Source organism: Larus michahellis, chromosome 11 (genome assembly GCF_964199755.1).
Source record: "Larus michahellis chromosome 11, bLarMic1.1, whole genome shotgun sequence".
NCBI classification, from domain to species: domain Eukaryota; kingdom Metazoa; phylum Chordata; class Aves; order Charadriiformes; family Laridae; genus Larus; species Larus michahellis.
In genome coordinates, this window is record NC_133906.1 from 10,628,435 (window position 1) to 10,648,812 (window position 20,378).

Here is a 20,378-nt window from a genome sequence, read left to right on the forward strand (position 1 = left end):
CAAAACAGCTATTCCTTACAATTGCCAACAAAACTGTTGCGATCCATTCATCTTTCTCAAAATCATCATTCAAATAGAAACCTGTGCGGCAAATATGCCGTGATTGCTGATGAGAAGGGAAAACTGTTGATCATTTGCTTGTCTGATGGAAAATAATTGCTATAGGCAAGGAAAGGAGCTCTGACCTGGTTATCGCTCCCAGTCTTTCCAGACAGCTTCTGTGTTCCCAGGCTGTTCACCCTCAAAATCTAAAAGACAGATTGAATAGAGGGGTATTATTATTTTTTTTTCACTGTATCGTAAAGACTGCCAGACTTGGCTCCGGCAGGCTGTGAGAAGGAATGCGTTTCAGAGCAGAGCGTTTCCCACCATGGATGCCTCAGCCCCTCGCTGTCAGTGGGACAGAAATGAGAAGCAATCCTTCTGGTATGAGCTGGCCCGACCCTTTGCATTTCGCTGGAGGGCAAGTACAGAGCTAGCACTGAGTGTGATTGCTGTGTGCTCCCTTGGACGGTCCGGTTTCGAAGGCATTCTGCATTAACTGAGCCTAGCAGGAGATTTGGCTCCTCCACGAAGTTCTGATTCACGGTCCTTGCGAGCTGAGGTTGGGTTGACTTAGTTCATCTCTGCTTAAAAAATGCATTGGCAGGCTGCACAAGTCAGGCATGTTCCAGATCCTGGACAAGTCACGGAGAAGCAGAGGAGTGAGCCAGCCCCTGGTTTTAAAATTTTGATAAGCGTGTGGCCATTTTAACACGTCCTATTCGCGAGTATCTTGGTAGCATCCAGCCTTCGGTTCCAGCAGTGCTGTGGCTCCTGTGAAGGCTCGCTGTAGGGGCTGATGCTAGTCGTGGTGCAGCAAAGGGCTGCGTGACTCTCCAGAGTGCTTTTCATGTTGCTTGCAAAGAGGGTGTGTTGGTATTTGGTTGTGAGGGGAGTTTGGCTTCTGGGTTGCCCCATGGTCACCTCGTTGATAAGTGAAGGGATTCCATGGCCAGACACATCAGATGCTCTCTGTGGGTTTGGTGCTGGGACTGGAAACCCAAGTAGGGACAAAAAGAGCCTTCCCTGCAGTATGGGAGATGTCACGAGGAACTTCAGGGAACTTCGTTACGAGCCACTTCGCTCCCGCAAAACACAATTTTCCAGGTGATTATATTGCAACCAGTGCCAGTGTGTGTGTTCCTGGTGCTTTGGGAAGTGCCAGTCCGAAATCCTGTCACATACCAGTCCTTTTGATCGCCACCTTTCTGCATATCTGTTTCACTCTCTGCTAATGGCTTTTGTCATTAAATGCCAGAGAAGCTGTTCCCTGTGAAAGCAGCTTGAAGCATTTAGGACTCATTAGACTTCAAAGGAAAGAGGCCTGTACCACAAGCCAGAGGGGAGGAAACAGAGTGGCAAGAGGATCCTATTAATGGAGAACAAAAATAAACCCCAGACAGGAAGGAAAATCCTATAGGTCTGACTCAGAGCTGCAGTCCCGACACCGTGGCTTTGAGGACCACTCCGACACGAGAGCTGCACAGAGAGGAACCCTCTGGCTTGGCTTCTGCCCACACTAGACCCGGATGCCCTGAGCAAGCCTGGAGCCTACAACAAGGGTCCCACCTGCACCGGCAGTCGCAGGGATGTCCGCATCTCTGGCATTTGCCAGTGGGCTTGTACACCCGGGACTTGCATGCCGGCAGACTGTAAGGTATCAGGCATGCGTTTTCATGGGGGTGGTTCCTCCATCATTGACACATTGGTGAGAGAAGGTGGGGGTGCAGCTTGCTTGTAAGTGTTTCCTCTTCTCTCTCCTTGAACATGCTTGCCGCTTTGAACGTACTTTATTCTAACAAGGTGTTTAATCCATGGGAGGGAACATGCTTCCATATAGGGATGGTGCTTTTGGTGAGAACAAGGTGCACAGGGCGTAGGTCCTGACGGAGGGATTCAAAAGAGAGTGTTCCTGGGTGTTGTGCTGACCTGTTCTTCTCTCTCCGTCTCTCCTGTTTCAGGAAAGATCCTCTTCCGACGGAGTCACATCCGCGATGTTGCAGTCAAGCGCCTGATACCCATCGACGAATACTGCAAGGTAAGGGGAGGTTTCTACTCTCGACCAAAGATGAAGCCACCTTGATCAGGCTCAATCCTGTTTGACTGATCGTATATAATGGTGTGCTAGTGCTGGGAGAACGGGGAGTGAGGGCTATCCCTCACTGTCAAACCCTTTCTGGGATGAAGACCCACCCCCTGTTTCTCTTTTCACTCCACGTGATTAGTACTGAGGGCTTGGAGACCCAGGGTGCAGGGTGGCCCAGCTCCACGCCAGCTTGCACCCTGCTGCTGTGCTTTCCCTTTCTCTTCTTTCTCAAGCTGCAAACCAGAACCAGATTTCCAGATGGGCCGGAGAGGACCTGGCTGCCTGGCCGTGTCCTGTCTGGTGGTAGGTTTGGAGTGAAGTGGTTGTGTGCAGGACTAGGCTTGAGGGATGCGGCTCCTCCCAGAGCCATTCCTTTCCCACCTATTGGGAACAGACCTGCCGTTTTATGTAAAGACAGCATTTTTTTGGTGGGATGGTCCCAAAATGGGACATAAACTCCTGTTATTGGTTATGCAAAACAGTTACTTGCGCAGGGGTAAGATGCCTTGTGCCTGCAGAAAATTATTGGAAGCCAAGAGAGATTATCTCGTCATAGACAATCAACTGTATTTTGGCTCTATGTCCTTTCCTTGATAAGGCTGAGATGATTCGCCCCATACTCTTGAAGAACAGAAGACTGTGCTTAAGCGTAAGGCAAATTACGGTGTTAATAAAAAGGGCATTTTTTTTCTGGGAAAAACAAAATACTGAATTCCACAAAAAATATTTTTGCAAAAATAAAGCATGCCACATCTCATCACATCAAAGAGGTGCACTAGTACGTGCAGCAGCCATGAAATCATCCGGAGGTAGGTCTACTGCTTCCAAAATCCAGTATGAATGCTGTTGAAGACATATCCAAAGACCGCAAAACCCAAGGCAGAAGACAGGGAAATGTGAAATGTCCGTCATGTTCCGTAGGTGTGGGAGGAGTAGCAGTGACTATGGCCTAGGATTTTGCATGGTGGGGGCGGGACTGTGGGTTTTGGGACTCAGCCAGACCTATGGGAGGGATGTTGTGGCTGGAATAACAAGTACAAAGGATAAAGATGAATTAGTAAATGCATCTTGACAGCTCTGCAGTGGGGCTGCGGGTGAAAACCACTGCAGACCAGGACAGCAGATGAGAGCAGAGCGATGGAGATGTAGTGCAAGGTGTGCTTGGACCTATGTGTTCCAAAGAGCCTGGGGGAAACTGGTGGTGTGAGTAACTGCTGCGCTCCAGCTGGGGGTGATCAGCCCCTTGTCTCCTGAGTCGCTGAAATGTGCCAGCTACGTACAGACACACACATCCATAAATTTAATTTTTGGGAAGAAAAAGTCCCTAAGTGATAAGATGCTGCAGCTGTCTCTTTCAGAATGATGCCATTAATGGCATAAAATATAATGAATCCATTTGACTTAACAACTGGAACATAATGGCTGATGTTATATGACCCACTTAGAGGGCCGCTCTCTCCTCCTCCCGTTAATGCATTACCAAGTAATAAAATGTACACTGTGCCTGGCCTTCCAGTTGTTGTTACTTAACCGTAAAGCTGCTGAGCTGAAGGTGGGTGTGGGACTGAAGGCTGCGGAGATGTACAATGAGCAGGGAGTCGGCGAGAGCAGAGAGACGTCCCTCCTGGGCACGTCGTGCTGCAGATCGCGGCCGCAGGGTCCCAGCACACTCTTTCTGCCGTGTGTATCGTTGGAGGTGGATGTTGCACGTGTTTGGATGGTGGTGGTGCAGAACAGAAACACAAAATACCTCCTCCAGCTTGGCCCTGCTGAGTGAGAATTGAGGGTTAGGTGAATACGTTGTGAACAAGTTCCCACAGAAGACTCTGTAAGAAAGTTTTTGCTTGCTTGCCATGTCCTGCAAGAGAAGTGGGTGTCTTTGTTCTCTGGGAGAGCCCTGGGAAGAAGGTGGGTGAGATTTGGGGTGGAAGTAGGTGAGAGGAGCAAGGGAGGGAACCACTGCTTTCATAAGGCGGTGCTCTTGCGGAAGGGCTCTGTTCCAGTTCCTGCCGTGCTGAAAAACATGGTAATTTAAGGTAAGGTGCAAGAAAAGCAGCAAAAGAATCAGAGCAACTGGTAAGAGCAACCAGTCACCAAATGAGACTTCAAACAACCATAGCAATGACAAGGAGCGGGAGCGGAGGCCTGAAATTTCTTCCCATTTCTCCAATTTATTCTCTTTTTGTTCTACATCTGTTGGTCTTCTCCCTGGTGTGGGAACTGCCTTCCTCCTGTCTAAGGGATTTTGAGAAAGTGTTAGTTGGAGGGTTGTTGAAGGAGTTGCGATGCTGTGATGCTCTATCCCAACAAGGCTGGGCGGAGCACTAAAAAGATTGCTGCTAGAGAATAATCCTTTCTCACTCCCTGGAAAATGGATTTCAGTGCTTGTCTGTCTTTGGCAGATGACCTGTTTCTTCAGGCTTGCAGGCAGCACGGCGGGTAAAATGACTTGCTGTGGCTCCAGCACCATGGGCTGAAGCTGTGTGCTGAAGGCCTTCCCCAATTCACTCCTTTGGGTGCCAGAGCCAGAGGTGGGACTGACGTCACACTATTTGTGCCAATATTTTTGATTTGGTGGCCATAGCTGCTGTAGACCATGGCCAGCTGGGCTGCAGGGTGGCCTGCTTGACTCGGCCACCACTGTGCCAGCTCAGTCGGCTCTAGGTGGGCTTCCATCAAGGTGTCCTGAGAAATGAGTTGTGGGTCTTGCCTCTCATCCTTCCAGCACACCGTGTTTTCTGTGATCGTCCCCTGCTATCAGAGGACACGGAGCCTTCTTCAGGCCACAAAATCAGAGTGATTTTTTCATGGGGGAAATTGTGTAGATCATGGGATGCCTGGAACTGGGAAGCGGTACCCACATGGGAATGGCATTCATGCAAAACTTGGTCTTTGAATAGCCCTTCCCTGGACCCAAAAGCTGCAGAGGGAGTCGTTTGCTCCCTCCTGCCTCTCACATGATCTTGATCGCAGCTGGCCCATGATTAGTGGTCTGTCCGTCTGCTGTGCTGGCACTGACTGACTGTACGCTGAATGGCTGGAAGGGCTTTTGGGGGCCAGCAATTAGGTCAATATGGAGCCACATCTGATCTGTGTGGTAACCCTGGGGCTTTACAGATGTGGCGTTGTCTCCAATACAGAAATGAGCGGAGGTTTGGTTTGCCTACACTGCTGTCACGAGACTGCTGTGACAGCAAATGGAGGGGAACGGGAATTATATAGAAAATTGGTTAAACATCTTCTCGAGGTCAGGCTGCAGCACTGCTCCCTGATTTCAAATCGGCCCTTTTTCAGTTGCATGTTTGGTTATATTTTTTTACTTTTTGCAGTCACCGTCATCTGTGACTCTGTTCCCTCCCAGGAGCAGAGAGCAGGGACTCCATTCCCTCTCTGCCAGGCAGCCGCCCATCCCGCCGCCCCTGCCCTCGCTGCAGCCCACCTCGGAAAGGACCTACAAGAGCTCTGGCCCAAGGCGAATGTGGCTGTCCCGGACTCTGCCCCCAGCTCCCAGACATGCACACTCTCACCCTGCAAGTCCTACCGTTGAAGCCTGTCTTTTTGCAACAGGCTTCCTCGAAGGGAAAGGAGAAAAGCGGAGGCAGTTTGTAGCTCCTGCCATGCGCCAGCACGCGTAGCAGCCTTCCAGCCCTTGCCCTGCCGAGCTGGTGTCCACGCTTTTGCCTCCTGTTGCTTCTCTTCCTGAGCTGCCGATGCCCAGCAGAGCATTTTTGCGATGTGCCAGTCAGGACTGATGACACTGAGAGTCTGCCATGCGTAAACTGCCCAGCCTTTCCCAATGGCTCCTTGCTCACAGCACAGCTGGGGAGCTGAGCCCTGCCGTGGCTGGGAGGCTGGATGCTGGGATGGATGTCTCAGTGGCTCTTACCCTGTGAGCGCACATCTGTCCAAAAGGCTGGGGCTGGGCTAAGCAGGGCCCAGGCAGTCTCTGCTTATTCTCCTTCAGTCTTCAGTTGCAGCTGGGGGCGGTGTGGTGGGTGTAACTGGGGGCTGTCTGTGTCTTGCTCCCCTACGGTGTGTGTTTGCAGTACTCTCTCCAGCCTGGCTCTGCGCTCCTGTGTGCCGGGAGCCACATGGGTGCCGAGCTCCTCATGCCGTGACCCAGCCCCCTGTGCTCCTGAGGGCCTGTCCTCCCTCAGCTCCTTCCTCAGTCTTGATGCTTCCCGTCACCAGTGTCTCTGTTTCATCCGCAGGCTCTCATCCAGCTGCCTCCCTACATCTCCCAGTGCGAGGAAGTTCTCCAGTTCTTTGAGACACGACCTGACGACTTGACGCCCCCCAAAGAGTAAGTTGGTTGGGCAGCTGCCACCGCCAGGATGGCGATGAAACACAAACTACCTTGTACTTGCTGGTATCCATAAGAGTCTGACATTCATCAGCGGTGCCCACCGCGAGTCACATATCTGGGATTTGGAGGTTTTCTTGCAGAGGGAACAGGGGCTGTGCAGCTCGAGGTGGACACCTCTGCCCACTCCTGGTGTAGCCTTCTCCAGTGGGGAAGTGGAAACACTTCTCTGGGACCCCATGAAGCGTTGCTCTTCTCCCGAGCCACTTTCTACTCGCAAATGCTGGTTTCAGAAACATGGTCAGTCTGAAAAGCCTCATTTCACATGGTTATTAACAACCTCTGCCTTGTTTGAAAGGCTCTTTCCCTTAGCTATGTCCATGAGCCCCATCCGTAACAACACTCCGGAGTCTTTCCATGCAAAACAAGGAACGTTTGCAAGGAATCTTGCGTGCCTTACGCAACTCTGTGTGGTTATAAGTCTTGTGACTATGAGCTGCTTTGGCCAGGAGCCACCCATCTCTTACTAATCACAAGCAGCATAAATCTGAGCAGCCGCCTCCATCTCCTGCTCTGCTGCTCTCTTGATGCTGCATGTGACACGATGCGCGGCTCTACCGAAGGTTGAGCAATGGAGGAGGCTTGATTAATTGTGAGAGGAAAGGCAGTAAATTGATTTGACATCATTCTGTATTGGAAGGGTGAGGAGGGAGATAAAGGGATTTTGTCTTTCTCCTCTGAGCAGCAACGCTGAGCCTTTCAGGTCTCCAGCTAAGTATTACGCTTCTGTGGACTATATATTCTCCCTACATTTTCGATTTTTTTCATTCCCTCTCTTAATTCCCCTTTCCCCCCATCCCTGCTTTCCTCTTTTGGCTCCTGTCTCTGTTTGCTTGGCCTGTCATCGTTCCTCCTGCAGCTTGATGAGATTGGTCTGAGGGCCCTGGAGCCCATTAACTAATTGCTTGCTGTCAGCTGGCGCTCTCATCCGTCCTGCCCAGCTATTGCTCACCACTTAACCTGCCACCCCGGCGGGCATCCCTCAGCCGAGGCGGCAGCTCAGGGGCAAGCAAGAGGCACGAGGAAAAGATGAGCTTGCAAGAACATTGGGTGGGGGTTTATCACAGGGGTTAACAGCCCTGGGGCTATTTTGGGACGTGGGGGGCCACCGGTGCAAGAGTCTTGGAGCCCTGCATGAGAGGGTGGTGAGGCACTGTCACGTGTGGTGGATTAAGGGCAGCTTCAGCCGTGCACCCGGTTTCCTCACCTTTATTTTGTCGTGTAGACTGAGCCAGAAATCAGGCGGGGTGGGGGCTGTGGCATGGCCAGAACAAGGAGCACATTCAGATGCGGAGACCTTTGGGTGCTGAGCGTCAGCCCCAGAGTGGTGCAGCTCAGCTGCGTTTGAGGCTGTAGCTCCTGGTTGTCCGGCCAAGCAGCGACCGGTGCTGCATCCCTCGTTGTCTCCCTGGTTTGGGTCCAACAGACAAGGGGAGCGGAGGCACCAGCCCAAAGTCCAATCCCAAGCGTGTGCTGGTGTTGCGGGGTCCATCCTCATATACATCCCACAGCGTCCTGCGGGACCGCTGAGCAGCTCCCGGGTGCAAAACTGCACTCACTGCAAAATTGCCCTGTGTTTGTGAGTCTTCGGCCACGGCAGTGCTGGATGGGTGAGTGGGTGATGCACCACCGAAGCCGGCAGTGGGTCGTGCTCCGTCCCGCTGCCTGCTCCTCTCAGGGAGGAGAGGTGAGCTTGCAGCTCGCAGAAGGACTTAGCAGGTGACTCTTGTCCATTTGCCTCCAGCAGCAGAATGCTACAGCATCTCAAGGACGTCTCTGTTGTGTTTCCTATCCCAGCCTGAATGCCAGAGGGGTATTTATTAGCTACAATTCAAAATGCTAATTAATAAAAGTCCTTGACTCTCTCCTCTGGAGAGATTGGTGGGAGCCCTTTCCCGAGCCCCGAGTGCTGGCCGGCCGCCAGCGTACCAATAACGAGATGAGGGCTGTGATAGACGGCTGGGCTGGATCAGACGTGATGGCGTGTCTGGGGTTTGGCCGGATGTCATCATTCATCCAGCAGATAAATACTTTTCTCCGGGAATTTGAAAGGGAGCCAGGCCATGAACAGTGTGGGGAGAAAAAAAGAAAAAAAAAAAAAAAACCAGAAAAAAAAAAGGCAGCTTTTTATGCTGGGTGGCTGAAAAGTGGGAATGAGGGCAGGAAAAAAGGACTGGTCAGCATGCTCGGTGCCAAGCCAAGCAGCCGCTCTCGTGGCAGCGTGGCTGGGAGCCTTCTGCTCCCTGTCCCTCGCCTCGGCTTCCCCAGTTGACACCGCAGGTCACAGCACGCCCATGGCAGTGGCGGCTGGTGGCAGTGAAGGGGACATGCCTTTGAGCACTGTTGGATGCACCCTCTGCTTAATTTTTTTTTCTGGAGCAGGGGTAGAAGATCCACCTAACTTGCATCACCCCAAAATGTGAAACCACTTTCAGGGGCCACGGTTGACTGCAGTGTATGGAGCTCTGGGTTTAACTCCAAAGGATGAATTTAGTCCTTGGATCTGGTAGCGTTTGGGAATGGAAAGAGGAGGTTGGACAGCCCATGCATCTATCTCTGGGCCCCTGCAGTGTCTGTTTTCCCCAGTGCTGGAGCTCTTCCTGGGCTGAGACAGGGCTTTCCTTTCCTTCTGCGCAGCTCCCTTCAGTGCCCCATTGCACTGTTGGGAGCACCAACAAAACGAGATCACTGGTGGCTGCCAGCCCTGCAACGTGAGTTCCTTCTGCCCTTTTCAGTCTCTCGCCTGCTCTACAAGCCCCAGCCCTGCCGCTGGCGTGCATAAAGGGAGATCAAGTGGACAAGGACTGAGCGGAGAGGGAAAGAGTCAAATGCTGACTTTGTGCATCCTTTTCCCCCCATCGCTTCCAGTTGGGCAGCAGATCACAGCGGAAAGCGGAGCTGAGACAGGAGTCTCCAGCAGTTGGGGGGCTGGAAGAGGGAGGTGAAGCCCTTGCTCCACCCCCTCCGCACACACACGCCAACTTTCCAGCATCCTCCTGCCCGGAGGGACCACTTCAAACAGGAGAGTGGATTGAGGTTGTGGTGTTTCTGCTGGCAGTGATGATCGGTGGCTTTCGTGACGTGGATGCCTGTCCAGCAAGCTCTGGACTGGGATAACTAACTCAACTGCTTCTACCTCGGAGGGCTGCCTGGTGGTGGGTCAGTGGGGCTGTAATCCGGAGGGGTTGGTTACTTTTGGGAAAAGGTGACTCCACAGAGCAGTGGTGGGGGTGGAGGGAGAACTGAAATGGTTATGGAAAGAGAAATCCTCTGGAAAGTTAGCAATCTGTGGGGATGTGGTATTTTTCTCCCTGGTGTTGGACGGAAGCCCGATGAAAACCGTAGTTGCAAAGCAGAGAAATCATCAAATTCCTGCTCCCTGCATATCTCAGCAGGTTTGACCGACAGCAGGATGCTTGGCTGTTGAGGTGGGAAGTTGCTGCATGCATCCCCCTTACCTCCCATCCACCCTTTTCCAATTTAAAGCTGTTTTTAGCCACAGCAGAGAGTTTCTGGAATAAGGCTGGGGAAGTCTGAACAGCTGGGCACAAAGCCACTGCTGAGTCAAGGCATTCAGCTGCTAACCCTCCTCGCCAGCTGAATCTCGGCTCTGGGACATGCAGGAGCCCAGGTTAACTCCGTAGTGAAGCGAGACACTAAGTGATTATTTAATAATTGTCCACAGTGTACAAGCGGAGCACGCTGGGGAAGGAGCCAGCATCGTGCTGCTGCCCAGGGGCTGCGGATCTGCTGCCCTCAGTACAGGAGGTGCCCCTGGCCACGGGAGGCACCCTTCATTAAAAGCATCTTTCCTTGCTTTCTTTTTGGTAGCTGAGCATCTCATCATATATAGGATGCTTAAAGCTGTTGTTTTGAACCTTTTAGCTTATGAACCCGATTTTTTTTTCTCCAGTGGGAGCACAGGCATGTGTAGAGGAAATTTACTGTCTCTTAATGTGCTTAAAAGATGTCCTTGAGCACCCCTCCTCACTCTGGGGGCTGTGGATTCACAGTTTGAAAGCTACCAGCTTCAGGAGGTCCTGATGTCTTTAAAAGGCATAAATTCCTCTTCTCTGAAGTATCTTCATCCTTACCTGCTGGGTCTGTCCATCCAGCAGGTCTCCTGCAAAGGGAGGGCAGGGCCAAAGGCTGATGCGCACCCTCTGCCCGGGACATCACACGAGGCTTAGCGCAGAATTGGGGTGGGCACCAGGGCTCTCTGAAGGCTTGTTAAGGGCTCATGACCTCTACAAGAGCAGATGATAGCTGAGGTGGAGCCCGTGTCTCAGTGGAGACTGCGGCACCTGGCATTACATCTGTGCTCATCCTGTCTTTGGAGACCCCAGCTGAGGGTTTGGCTGATGAACTTCAGCTGCTGCTCCTCCCCGCTCGCTGGCGTTGCTTGGCTTTCCCAGCCTCTACCACCCAAATAGGTGTACTGGGAGCAGTGCTTTCCGCCTGCTGGGTGGGCCGCGGGGTGGTGGGAACCAGAGAAACCCCGCGCCTGACTTGCCTAGTCTGCAGATGGATGGGAAACCTCCTCCTGCTGCCGCTAAGCAAACAACCTCCAGGAAAGGCACTTGTGCACATCGCTTGGGCTGCTGCTTCCCAGTTGAGCGGATCTTCAAAGCTGTTCGTGTGAAGCGAGAGTGGGTGGCTTTCCCTGCTGCCGTCTCAGCCAGCGGCGTTGCTGCGGGACTGTGTTCTGATTTAGAAGGTGGCCTCTGGGGTTTGGTCCTCTCCTGGCAGGAAAGCAGCCGAGGCAGGTGAGGGTGTCCCTCTGCCCTTGATCTGCTAACACAGGTCCCGCTCACCGCAGTGGGTCCCTGCCCCGGCTTCCCAGCACTCCTGGGTCTTGGTGGCTGCCACAGTTTATGGTTGTACACCCCAAAGACACTGAAAATGGAGAAGGGAAGCACTGAGGAACTATATTTTCATTCCACCTCAGCACAAGAAGGACATGGACCTGTTGGGGCAAGGCCAGAGGAGGCCACGAAGATGATCTGAGGGCTGGAGCCTCTCTGCTGTGAGGACAGGCTGAGAGAGTTGGGGGCGTTCAGCCTGGAGAAGAGAAGGCTCTGGGGAGAGCTTGGAGCCCCTTCCAGTGCCTAAAGGGGCTCCAGGAAAGATGGGGAGGGACTCCCCACCCTTCCTTCTCCCAGCTTACTGGAGAATGGCCCCTTTTCTCCATCTTTCCACAAGCCTGGCCTGATGGAGCTCTTTGTTCCCCCAGGGCACCAGCGAAATGTCGCTGTCGCTTTGGCTGCCGTGTGCGGCTGCAGCATTGCAGCTCCTCTGGGCAAACACACCCCGGGCAAACTCCATTGCAGCCGCAGCCTTGGACAGCTTTTAAAAATTACTTTCTTCCTTCCTTTATGTATGTGCAGGCACCCTCTGAGCTCGCATCCCCAGCCCTTGGCTAAAGCGGGAGGATTTGGGAGTGTTTCAAGGGCAGTTCAGCTCTGCTGCTGTGGATGTTTTCCTTGCTGGGGTGGAGGACCAAGTGCAGAGGGAGAAACCCCGCTCCTCCCTGCCGTGTGCCAGGGGAAGCATCACCAGTGGGAGAAGGGGGACGGGCGGGACCCAGGTCCCACGTGTGGGCTGAATCCCAGCTCTGCTGAATCAGCAAAGGGCCGTGATGGCCGGGGGCTGCCTGTGCGATCCGGGCTTGGAAGGTGCATGATAACGAGCTGGGACCCGACCAGATGAGGAAGCGTATGCTGCTAACGAGGTTATGCCTGCAGCAACTTCAGCAGCCCGTCTTTATTCTATTTATACCGAAGCCCTGGTGACGTGCCGTTAGGTGGGGGTGGCACTGGCAGTTGCAGTAATGGATTGCTTCCCGCACGCAGACTGACAGGGACTCCAGGCGGGCACCAGCCCCAATAAATCAGAGAAGGGAGAACTGGGCTAAAATGAGAATCAGCCCTGATGTGATCCGACTGTGCCAGCTTGTCTCCCGTATGGACTAATTGAAAGGTTCTGCTTAGGGCCACGGCAGACGTCGGTGGGTAAAAGATTTCTGTTTGGTCGAAAGTGCCAGAAGAAGATGCTGGGCAGAAAAATCTTGCCATTATTGCAGCAGGGACCAAATCCGTTCCTTTCCCCTATTTCCATAAATTAGAAGTGCAAACTTGTAGCCACTGTCTTCCAGAAGCAAGTCTCGTCTCTTTCTGCTTCCCCGTAGCTTTTTGTGTGTTTACCGTTCCTCGTAGTTGAGCTGCTCCAGGAGCAAACCTTTTCCTTGTCACCCTTGTGTGGTGTTTGGGGGATAATACGGGCATGAACTGGGCCAGGTGACAGGGGATTTAATAGAAAAAGGGGAGGCTCAGGTTCCTGCTCCAAGGTGGATTGACTGTTCCATCTAGGAAGCCATTCCAAGAGCTTTTGCTGGTAAATGTTGATGGATGAGTTGATGGATGTTGGTTTGGATAAGGACACTTACTGGCTTGTGGCTTTTGAGCCATGTGCCGCTATCCAGACAAATTACAGCATGTTTAATGAATTGTTTCTCTTGCAGTTCTGCTGGTGCCTACGTGCGGATTCACGAGGAGCTCGGGCTAGATCTCAGCTCCAAAATAGTGGTCTCCTTCACTCTCTGCTGACAGCTGTCTTTCCTAGGTGGCAGCAGACAGAAATATCAGACGGGTTGAATCCACTCTGCAAAAATACGCATTGTGCCCGTGGGAGCTCCTTGCATGGATAGAGCACTTGGTTTCCTGTGCTCACAGGGCAGCTTGCTGAGCCCCGGAGGTTCAGCTTGGCCGACTCTCCAGTGGTTAAACATGGGGGTGGCATGGGCACTGCCGCGTGGGGGACAGGGCCTCCATTCAGTGCTCAGTGGAGCATTTGCTGAACATCGGTTCTCCCAAACAAGAGCTCTCTTGTACCCCAGTTCTCAGTCTGTCTCGTCTGCATAAACTTTGCTAAGACTTCCAACATCTCCAAGCTTCCTGAATACATACAAGATGAACTACCTCCTGATAGCTATTTTGATGGCATTACTGTGTTACAGAAGGGGTTTTTTTTGCCAAGAGCTGGGGTTTTTTCTGTGGGAGATGTTTTCTTGGAATGATGACCTCAGACCTGTCTCATCGTGCATGTTGATCGTGGCTCCTGTGCGGTTGGCCCTGCAGCAGCTGGAGTTGTTGTCCGTGTGTCGGTGCTCCACTGTCCCTCTCCGGCTCCGTGAGCTGGCTGTGGTCAGGGCTGTGGGGCAGCAGGAGAAGGGGTGGTGCTGAGGTCCCCGAGCCGCATGTCGGGGCACCTTCCTCCCACGAGTCCCACTGCAAGGTGGGTTCTTCTGCGGGGCAACCTCAGAGCCGCCTCCCTGCAGCACACCGCGGGGGGAGCTAAGCAGCCACCAAATGTGAGTGCCTTAGGAAGGAGTTTAAAGTCAAGCAAGCTTGTAAGTTCTTCTCTAGACAATGTTCTAGCCTTTAGGGGTTTCTTGGTTTTATAATTTATGTTTTTTATTTAACATTTCTCGCTTGAATTATGACCCTGTAAGCCCATGAAGATTTCAGTGTCCGCAACGTCCTGCAGTAAGCAGTTTAACAGCTCACCTACATATTGCTGAAGAACAGCCAGCTTCTGTTTATTCTGAAGCTACCTCCCAAGCTGTTAGCTTTCCCTCCTACCCTCACTGCAGCCTTGTGCTCCCCATCTCACTCCTTCCCATCACTGGATCCAGGGGGATGCTGTCTGATACGCTAGAGAAGATGCTTGAGAAATCGGACTCTTTTTTCTCAAAAAAAAGTGACATGGGAGTATTAGTTAGTGCTGAGTTCTCCATGTGTAAGAGTTTCCTTTCAGGTTTGCACTGGGGGATTATTAGGTTCTTGAAGGACACTGAAGTCAGCCCACTGCACCCTGAGACTGTCTTGTTGCCTCAGTGCTTTTAGTGAGACTCCAGTCATACAGGACCCCTCGCCTTCAGTGCTCCCGACAAGGAGCTGGGACAGTCCTGAGAAGCAGCTGGAGAACCCGTTGTGGGTTTTGCCACCTGGGAAGCTTTGTAGGACCTGTTGGTGGCACACAGTTATAGCTGTGTATCACTGCCTTGTAGTTGTGCTGTGGGTGCCTGGTTCATCTGCACAGCCTGGCTGTTGTGGGGGTGAGAGCTAAATGAGTTTCACAGTGGAAGGCAGACTGGCCTTTCCTTCTCTTCTTCTGGAGCCACCGGTTTCCAGGGAGCTGTGCATGCAGGCTCTGCTGCGTGCCTTTCTCAGGTCCACAGGGAATGGAGGAGGAGGAGATGCTGCCGGGAGTTTATTGCTGTTTCCTGTCTTGTCTGAGCTCTTGTCCCCTCTGAGGCGGTGGGCTGGGGCTGCTGGTCTTCAGACCTGCAGCTCTTTGTATCCGTGCCAGGAACAACCCAGCAGCAAAGTGAAATTGCAGCTCCTTCCTTGCCCCCTCACTCAGACGGAGCAGCCGGTGAAAGGAAACAGGGGGATGAGTTACAGTAATAGGTTTAGCAGATGGCAGGGGAAAAACAACAGTTATTTCCATCAGCACGAGGGTGCCATGCCCACCTGCTGATCTCCAGCGCGCTCATCTGGCCTTGCTTTGCCTCCCTTCCCCGCCGTACCACTGAGCTGGGGTAAATTTAATGGGGCTTATTGATAAACTCTGATTTAGCTCTGCAATGTGGTCTCTGTTTAGAAATGTCTTTGGGATGCTCCAATAGATTCCTCCACTGGTCTCTGTACCTGGGCCATGGTATTCAGGTCTTTGTACAGTTCTGTGGTCTCTGAACTTAACAGATAGTCTCCAGTTTCTAAACAACAATGTCCCATTTGTTTCTAGTCCATCTTTGTTGCATTTGATTTATTTTCATTGATAGCTCCATGGATGAGTACCGGAGGTTTAAGGTGCAAAGGGAAGGGTGGACTGGGAGGATAAGGCACTGCGAGCAGAACGCATTGCCAGGGTGGGTGGTCAGTCTTTGAAGGCAGCCAAGTCCTGGCATCACCCCATCGCTCTCGGGGAGTAAAATGTCTGCAATAATTGTGGTCTGAAAATGCAGATAAGCTCGAAAGAGAACAAAGAGTAGGCCAGCTCTGGCTGGCTTTCTTGCAGAGCGTGGAGGGATTTCCCTGCTCGGCCTGAAAAAAAAGGGGAGGGAGAGGAAAAGGTTGTTTTGCCAGTGAACTTGGTAAGCAGGTGAAGGGTCTCCTGGGGTCCATCTGGGCTGGTCCAGCTGCCTCTCCAAGCAGTGGTCAGCAGGTCGAAGCCTCAGGAGGGTCCCCTTACCACCAGGTGAATGTTTTCCTCCTTGGAAGCTCCAGTGCCTGCTCTGTGCTTTTACTCTCCCTGGAAGTAACAAGGATTGATGCCTGTCTTCTGGTACCAGAATATTCTATCTTAGCCAGATGGTCTTGATCCGTCACACGTGTAGTCTCAGAAGCAGGGAAAGCAGTCTCCTCTGTAAGTGAACAGGGAGCAGGCTACCATCACCCCACACTACAGCAGCATTTCAAGGCCACAGCAGCAAATTATGTGGAAGTGTTGAGAGCCCTTTTGTGGCAACATGGACCACCATGGTTGGGCTGGGGACAGGCCTGGTGCATTTCTTTGGGTTTCAGGCTGGTTGGGTGTCTTGGTTTTTTACCCATGATTTTTTGAGGCTTTTCTGGGCCCATATTTTCCTTGATTTGGAATTTGGATTTGTTTGCTTTTCGATCATGAAATGCCCCAAATTTCATTGTGCCTGAAGAGGGTTGTGCTTCTGCCCTGGGTTTGAGGCTCTTCAGCAACCATGTTTCTTGGCAACATTCGAATAATAGAAGGGACCCAGGACCTGTGGTTTTTAACCCATCTCACCAGCCCTGTGGCCAGCGCTGGCCATAGTAAGAGGACTTGGTCTGAAGCTGCCTCATTGACTGCCCATAACTACCAATAGCTCCTGCTTGCTGTGTTCTGGAGGCACTTTTTCTGCTGCACAGCCCTGGTGCTCATCCTCTCTACAACACTTTAATGACTTGGACTGTTTTGGGGTATAAATGTTTTCCCCTTCCCCAACCGCTCCCCATCCTTGTTCCCGAGAGAGGCACGGGATGTGGAGGAACTTCAGTATTTCCCTCTTTATCTGTCTTCAAAGTGGTGCCCACTTCTGTGGGAGCTGTGGTTTGTGCTGGGAGCAGTTTTGGGGGTTTGGGCTTCCCCAGCTCCTGACTTTGCTGCCAGATTGTCCCAATCCACCGCCTTTGCCAAGTGAAATGGCGGGAGTTGTGGCTGTCAGACCAAGCCACCGAGGAGGCCAGGCCAGCAACTGAGCCTCACCCTGGGAAAGACAAAATCATTAAATGACTAAATGAGGGGGGAAAGGCAGGCTCTTTGGAAGGTGGGTGATGTCCCACTGCTGGGACCAGCCCTGCTGTGCTTTCCTGCACAGGTTTATCATGTGGCCAACAACACAACTGCCCCCATCCCTCTGCTGACGCTCTTCCTTCTCTTTTTCAGGGACCCCATTGGAAAGAAGAGGTCTGGTAAGGACTCTTTTCCTCTCTGCCGGTTCCAACAGCTCCTCCTTTCACCCCCAGCCATGGTCTCCTGGAGTGGGGCAAGGACCTGGCCCCATGGTGGGCCAACCCACAGGGTGTGGGGCTCCCTTACACGGCGTGCCCCTTCCATTCACCTGGGGTTTCGCTACAGCCTCCAAGTCCCCATCTCACATCCCCTCACGCCTCCCGTGGTGCTCTTGAAGGTGGGACGGATGCCTGCAGCTCTTGATGCTGCGCTGGCCTCCCCATTCACTTGATAATCAAGTTATTGCCACCTTTGCTGCCACCCCCCTGTTCGTTTCCCTCCCCACCTCATGCCTCGTCTCCCGTCGTTTTGTTCCTCCATCAGGGTTTATCCAGAGAACGGCCTCTTTCCTGCAGAGAGGTAGTAACAGCCGCTTGCTACCTGGCCTTTGCTCTCGCTTTGCCTTCTGCCGGGGGGGACACCTGCTCGGGCTGGGCGGGCAAGCCCCTTGCAAGAAGCTGTCACATCCTCCGTAGCTTTCTGTGGTGGCTGGTGGACACGGGGCAGTAGTGGAGAGGAGGTACGCCGGACTGGGACTGGTGCTTGGCTGTCAGTACAGCTCCACATGCAGGGGCTGTGTCACAGGTCTTGGGTGAAGGACAGGGCTTGGTCTGCAGCCAGGAGGATGGAGATGCAAAATTTCCCAAATCAGGTGGAGGGTCTGAGCTGCATGGTGGTCAGCGTGAGGATGAGCGTCTCCCAATGCAGCGGTACGTTCTGCTTTGTGATTGCACCAGCTGGGACCTTTTGGGTGGACGGTTGGGTCTGGGATGCTCTACCCCTGCTCCTCAAGAGAGGGTAACACACCCCTAGTTGGTGTGTTTTAGCAGTTATCTGAACTTTCCAGAAGGAGCAGGAGAGAAGAGGGGAAAAGCCTTGAGTCTGGATTAGGGAGGGCATCTTTCAGCTACTGGAGCTGCATAAGGTATAAAAATAGCGTGAGGGTCTTTGGGAAGAAAGGTCTGAGTCCTGGCTGGATGGAGATTCTGCTGCAATAGGTTGTGGAAAGGTTTTTGGCCTGAGAGTTGGGACCGCCATAAGCTGTGTAACCAAATTTGCTTGTAGATGAGTGGGTTCCTCTCGGAGGAGAGAGAAAAGATACAGGTGAGACTCAAAGACTTAACTCCACTTTCCTTTCTTTTCTACTGGATCTGCAGGGCATTCCTCCCTCAAGAACTGATGGTGTCCCAGCCTCTTACCCAAGACAAGTCTCTGGCTGTGGGTGGGGACAAAAACAGGCTGCAGTTTTTTTCCTTCTCCTCTCTTTTGTTAAAACAGAGGTAAAACAAAGGTACAGTCTCCCCCGTGTTGAAAACTTCTCTTGCGTGCTGGCTCAGCAGGAACATCTGTTGAGTAAGGGAAAGGTGTTACGTTTCCCTGTGAGATCAGTGTGTGTTTTGAACCCAGTCCGCTTACGTTAAGCAAGAGGAAAGAAAACCTCTTTAGGGTTGAGGAGAAGAGGAGGAAAATTTCTGCCGTAACTTTGAGGGCAGAATTCAATTTAAGGATGCTGGCTGCTGGAGAAGCAGGAGCTTCTCTCCTCTCTGTGTTCACAGCTTGCTCTGCCTTCCCACTGCAGGTTTATGGGCAGCTTCGTTCCACCGTCCTGTTGGCGTGATGGGTTTATATGTGACACAGGAATGTTGCCGAGGTCAAAGAGAAGATGCTCTTTGGGATGCTGTTTGCTTGGCACCGTTGAGAGGGAGGGAAGAGGGAGAGGCTGGATAACATCCAAGGCAGAGCCTGCTCTGGCAGGGCAGGCACCTGGCCTGTGTGCGGTAGCCATCAGGGGGAGGTGTTTGTGTGCAGTAACGTTACCAAGGGCTAACGCCTCGTGCCAGGTGTGTTCAGAGACTCCTCTCACTGTCGCGCATTTTCTGGCAGCAGAAGCAGAGTTTGGTTCTGCTGCTGTCACCCTGAATCCTCTTCCATCTTGTGGAAGTGCCTGATGGTTCATCGGTTCCTCAAGCCAGGCCTGTTTTGAGGTAGCAAATATGCAGCAAGGCCCCCTTTCAATAGGCGATCTCTCTGAGGAGGGGGCAAGCAATAGCTGCTAACAAACAGAAGTCATGAGAATTGTTTCCCAGTTGTTTATTTCTCCCAGCATTGCCAGAGAGGGGGGGAGCTGCTCGTCAGGCGAGCGTTGGAAGGAGCTCCTGGCACAGCAAGCCCTGTTTTGAAATGGGATTTAAGCAAACACTGAGATACGAAGTGGGTTAAAGTGCTGCCTGCCCTCGGTCTCCTGTGGTGGCCAAGAGACTCAAGTGACATTTGCTGTTGCTAAGAGGGCCCGGTGTAAGCGAGCACTGGAAATAAAATCTGCTTCATCTACTGAGCTTTTTCACCAGAATTTGTAGTCCCACATGTCTGTGAGCCTTAGGCAAGGGCCCAGGCTCCAAACAGCCTGCAGCGTGCAGGGGGTGGATTATTCCCAGACTCTGGGACTCTGAAGACTGACTTGGCTACTGACTTAGGTACATCTAAAAGTAGTCATCGTATCAGTCCCCAAGACTGTTTTGAGCGTTTCTATTCACTCCTCTTGCAGTTCAACAGAGAGCACAGATGGAGAGTCATGGGTTTGTTGTGGCACTGACTTGGTGCAGGGGAACCTGAAACTGTCTCCAGACTTTATATTTGGGAGGAGCTGCCCAAGGAGGCTGGCAGAGAGCTCCAATATCCCCCTACCAGTTTCATTTTACATGCCTTCTTGTCTGGCCACATCCCTTTTACTGTGCTACATAATGTGCCTGCTATGGTGTGGAGACCCCAAACCACAGTATTCCACCTAATGAGGAACAATGAAAACACAGCTTTCGTATCCTACAGCAGCCGCAGGGGACCTTTCTAAAACTCCACTGGTGAATGGTATTTCCATGTGATTATTTTCCAGTTCTGGAAAAATCCCTGGAGAGATGAGAGGGCTTGCAAAGAGTACAGCACAACATCTAGTGCCCGTTTCACGAGAGAGGAGGAAGAAACTCACTTTTGCGGTACTGATCTTCACAAACTCATCAGGTCTGGGAGAGGAAGGGCTGTCCTGAGACCATGGGACAGATTAGCACAGGCCAGAGGACTAGGAGGAAGAAACTTTATCTGAAGTTGAATAAAGCATGACATTTTTGGAAGGTGTATCAGGCAAGGGATAGAGTGTATAGCAACGGCAGGCTTCAAAAACAAATGCCTGTGCCCCCTCTTTTATTTCAGTCCTGCGCTCTTTGTTTCCCTCTGGAGGCCCCAGTGTCCAAGCCCCATAAGAAAGTCCTCACTTTTGGCACTGATACTGCAAAGCCCGAAATTGGAAAGGCTGGAAATGTCGCAAGCAACCCTATATCTGTGAGATTTTCCTACCTGGTTTTG

At 52.2% G+C, this 20,378-nt stretch overlaps 1 protein-coding gene across 4 annotated transcripts in view; it reads left to right on the forward strand.

Annotated features, from left to right (window-relative positions):
- Positions 1-20,378, forward strand: part of SH3PXD2B (SH3 and PX domains 2B) — a 77,368-nt gene that overhangs the window by 41,502 nt on the left and 15,488 nt on the right. For 2 of the 4 annotated variants that reach the window (XM_074603906.1, XM_074603908.1), the window contains exons 4-7: positions 2,004-2,080; positions 6,340-6,431; positions 16,956-16,981; positions 17,346-17,381. In XM_074603906.1, the coding sequence (XP_074460007.1) occupies positions 2,004-2,080; positions 6,340-6,431; positions 16,956-16,981; positions 17,346-17,381 (231 nt within the window). The remainder of the gene's footprint in view (positions 1-2,003; positions 2,081-6,339; positions 6,432-16,955; positions 16,982-17,345; positions 17,382-20,378) is intronic. The other 2 variants (XM_074603907.1, XM_074603909.1) reach the window with 1 other exon arrangement.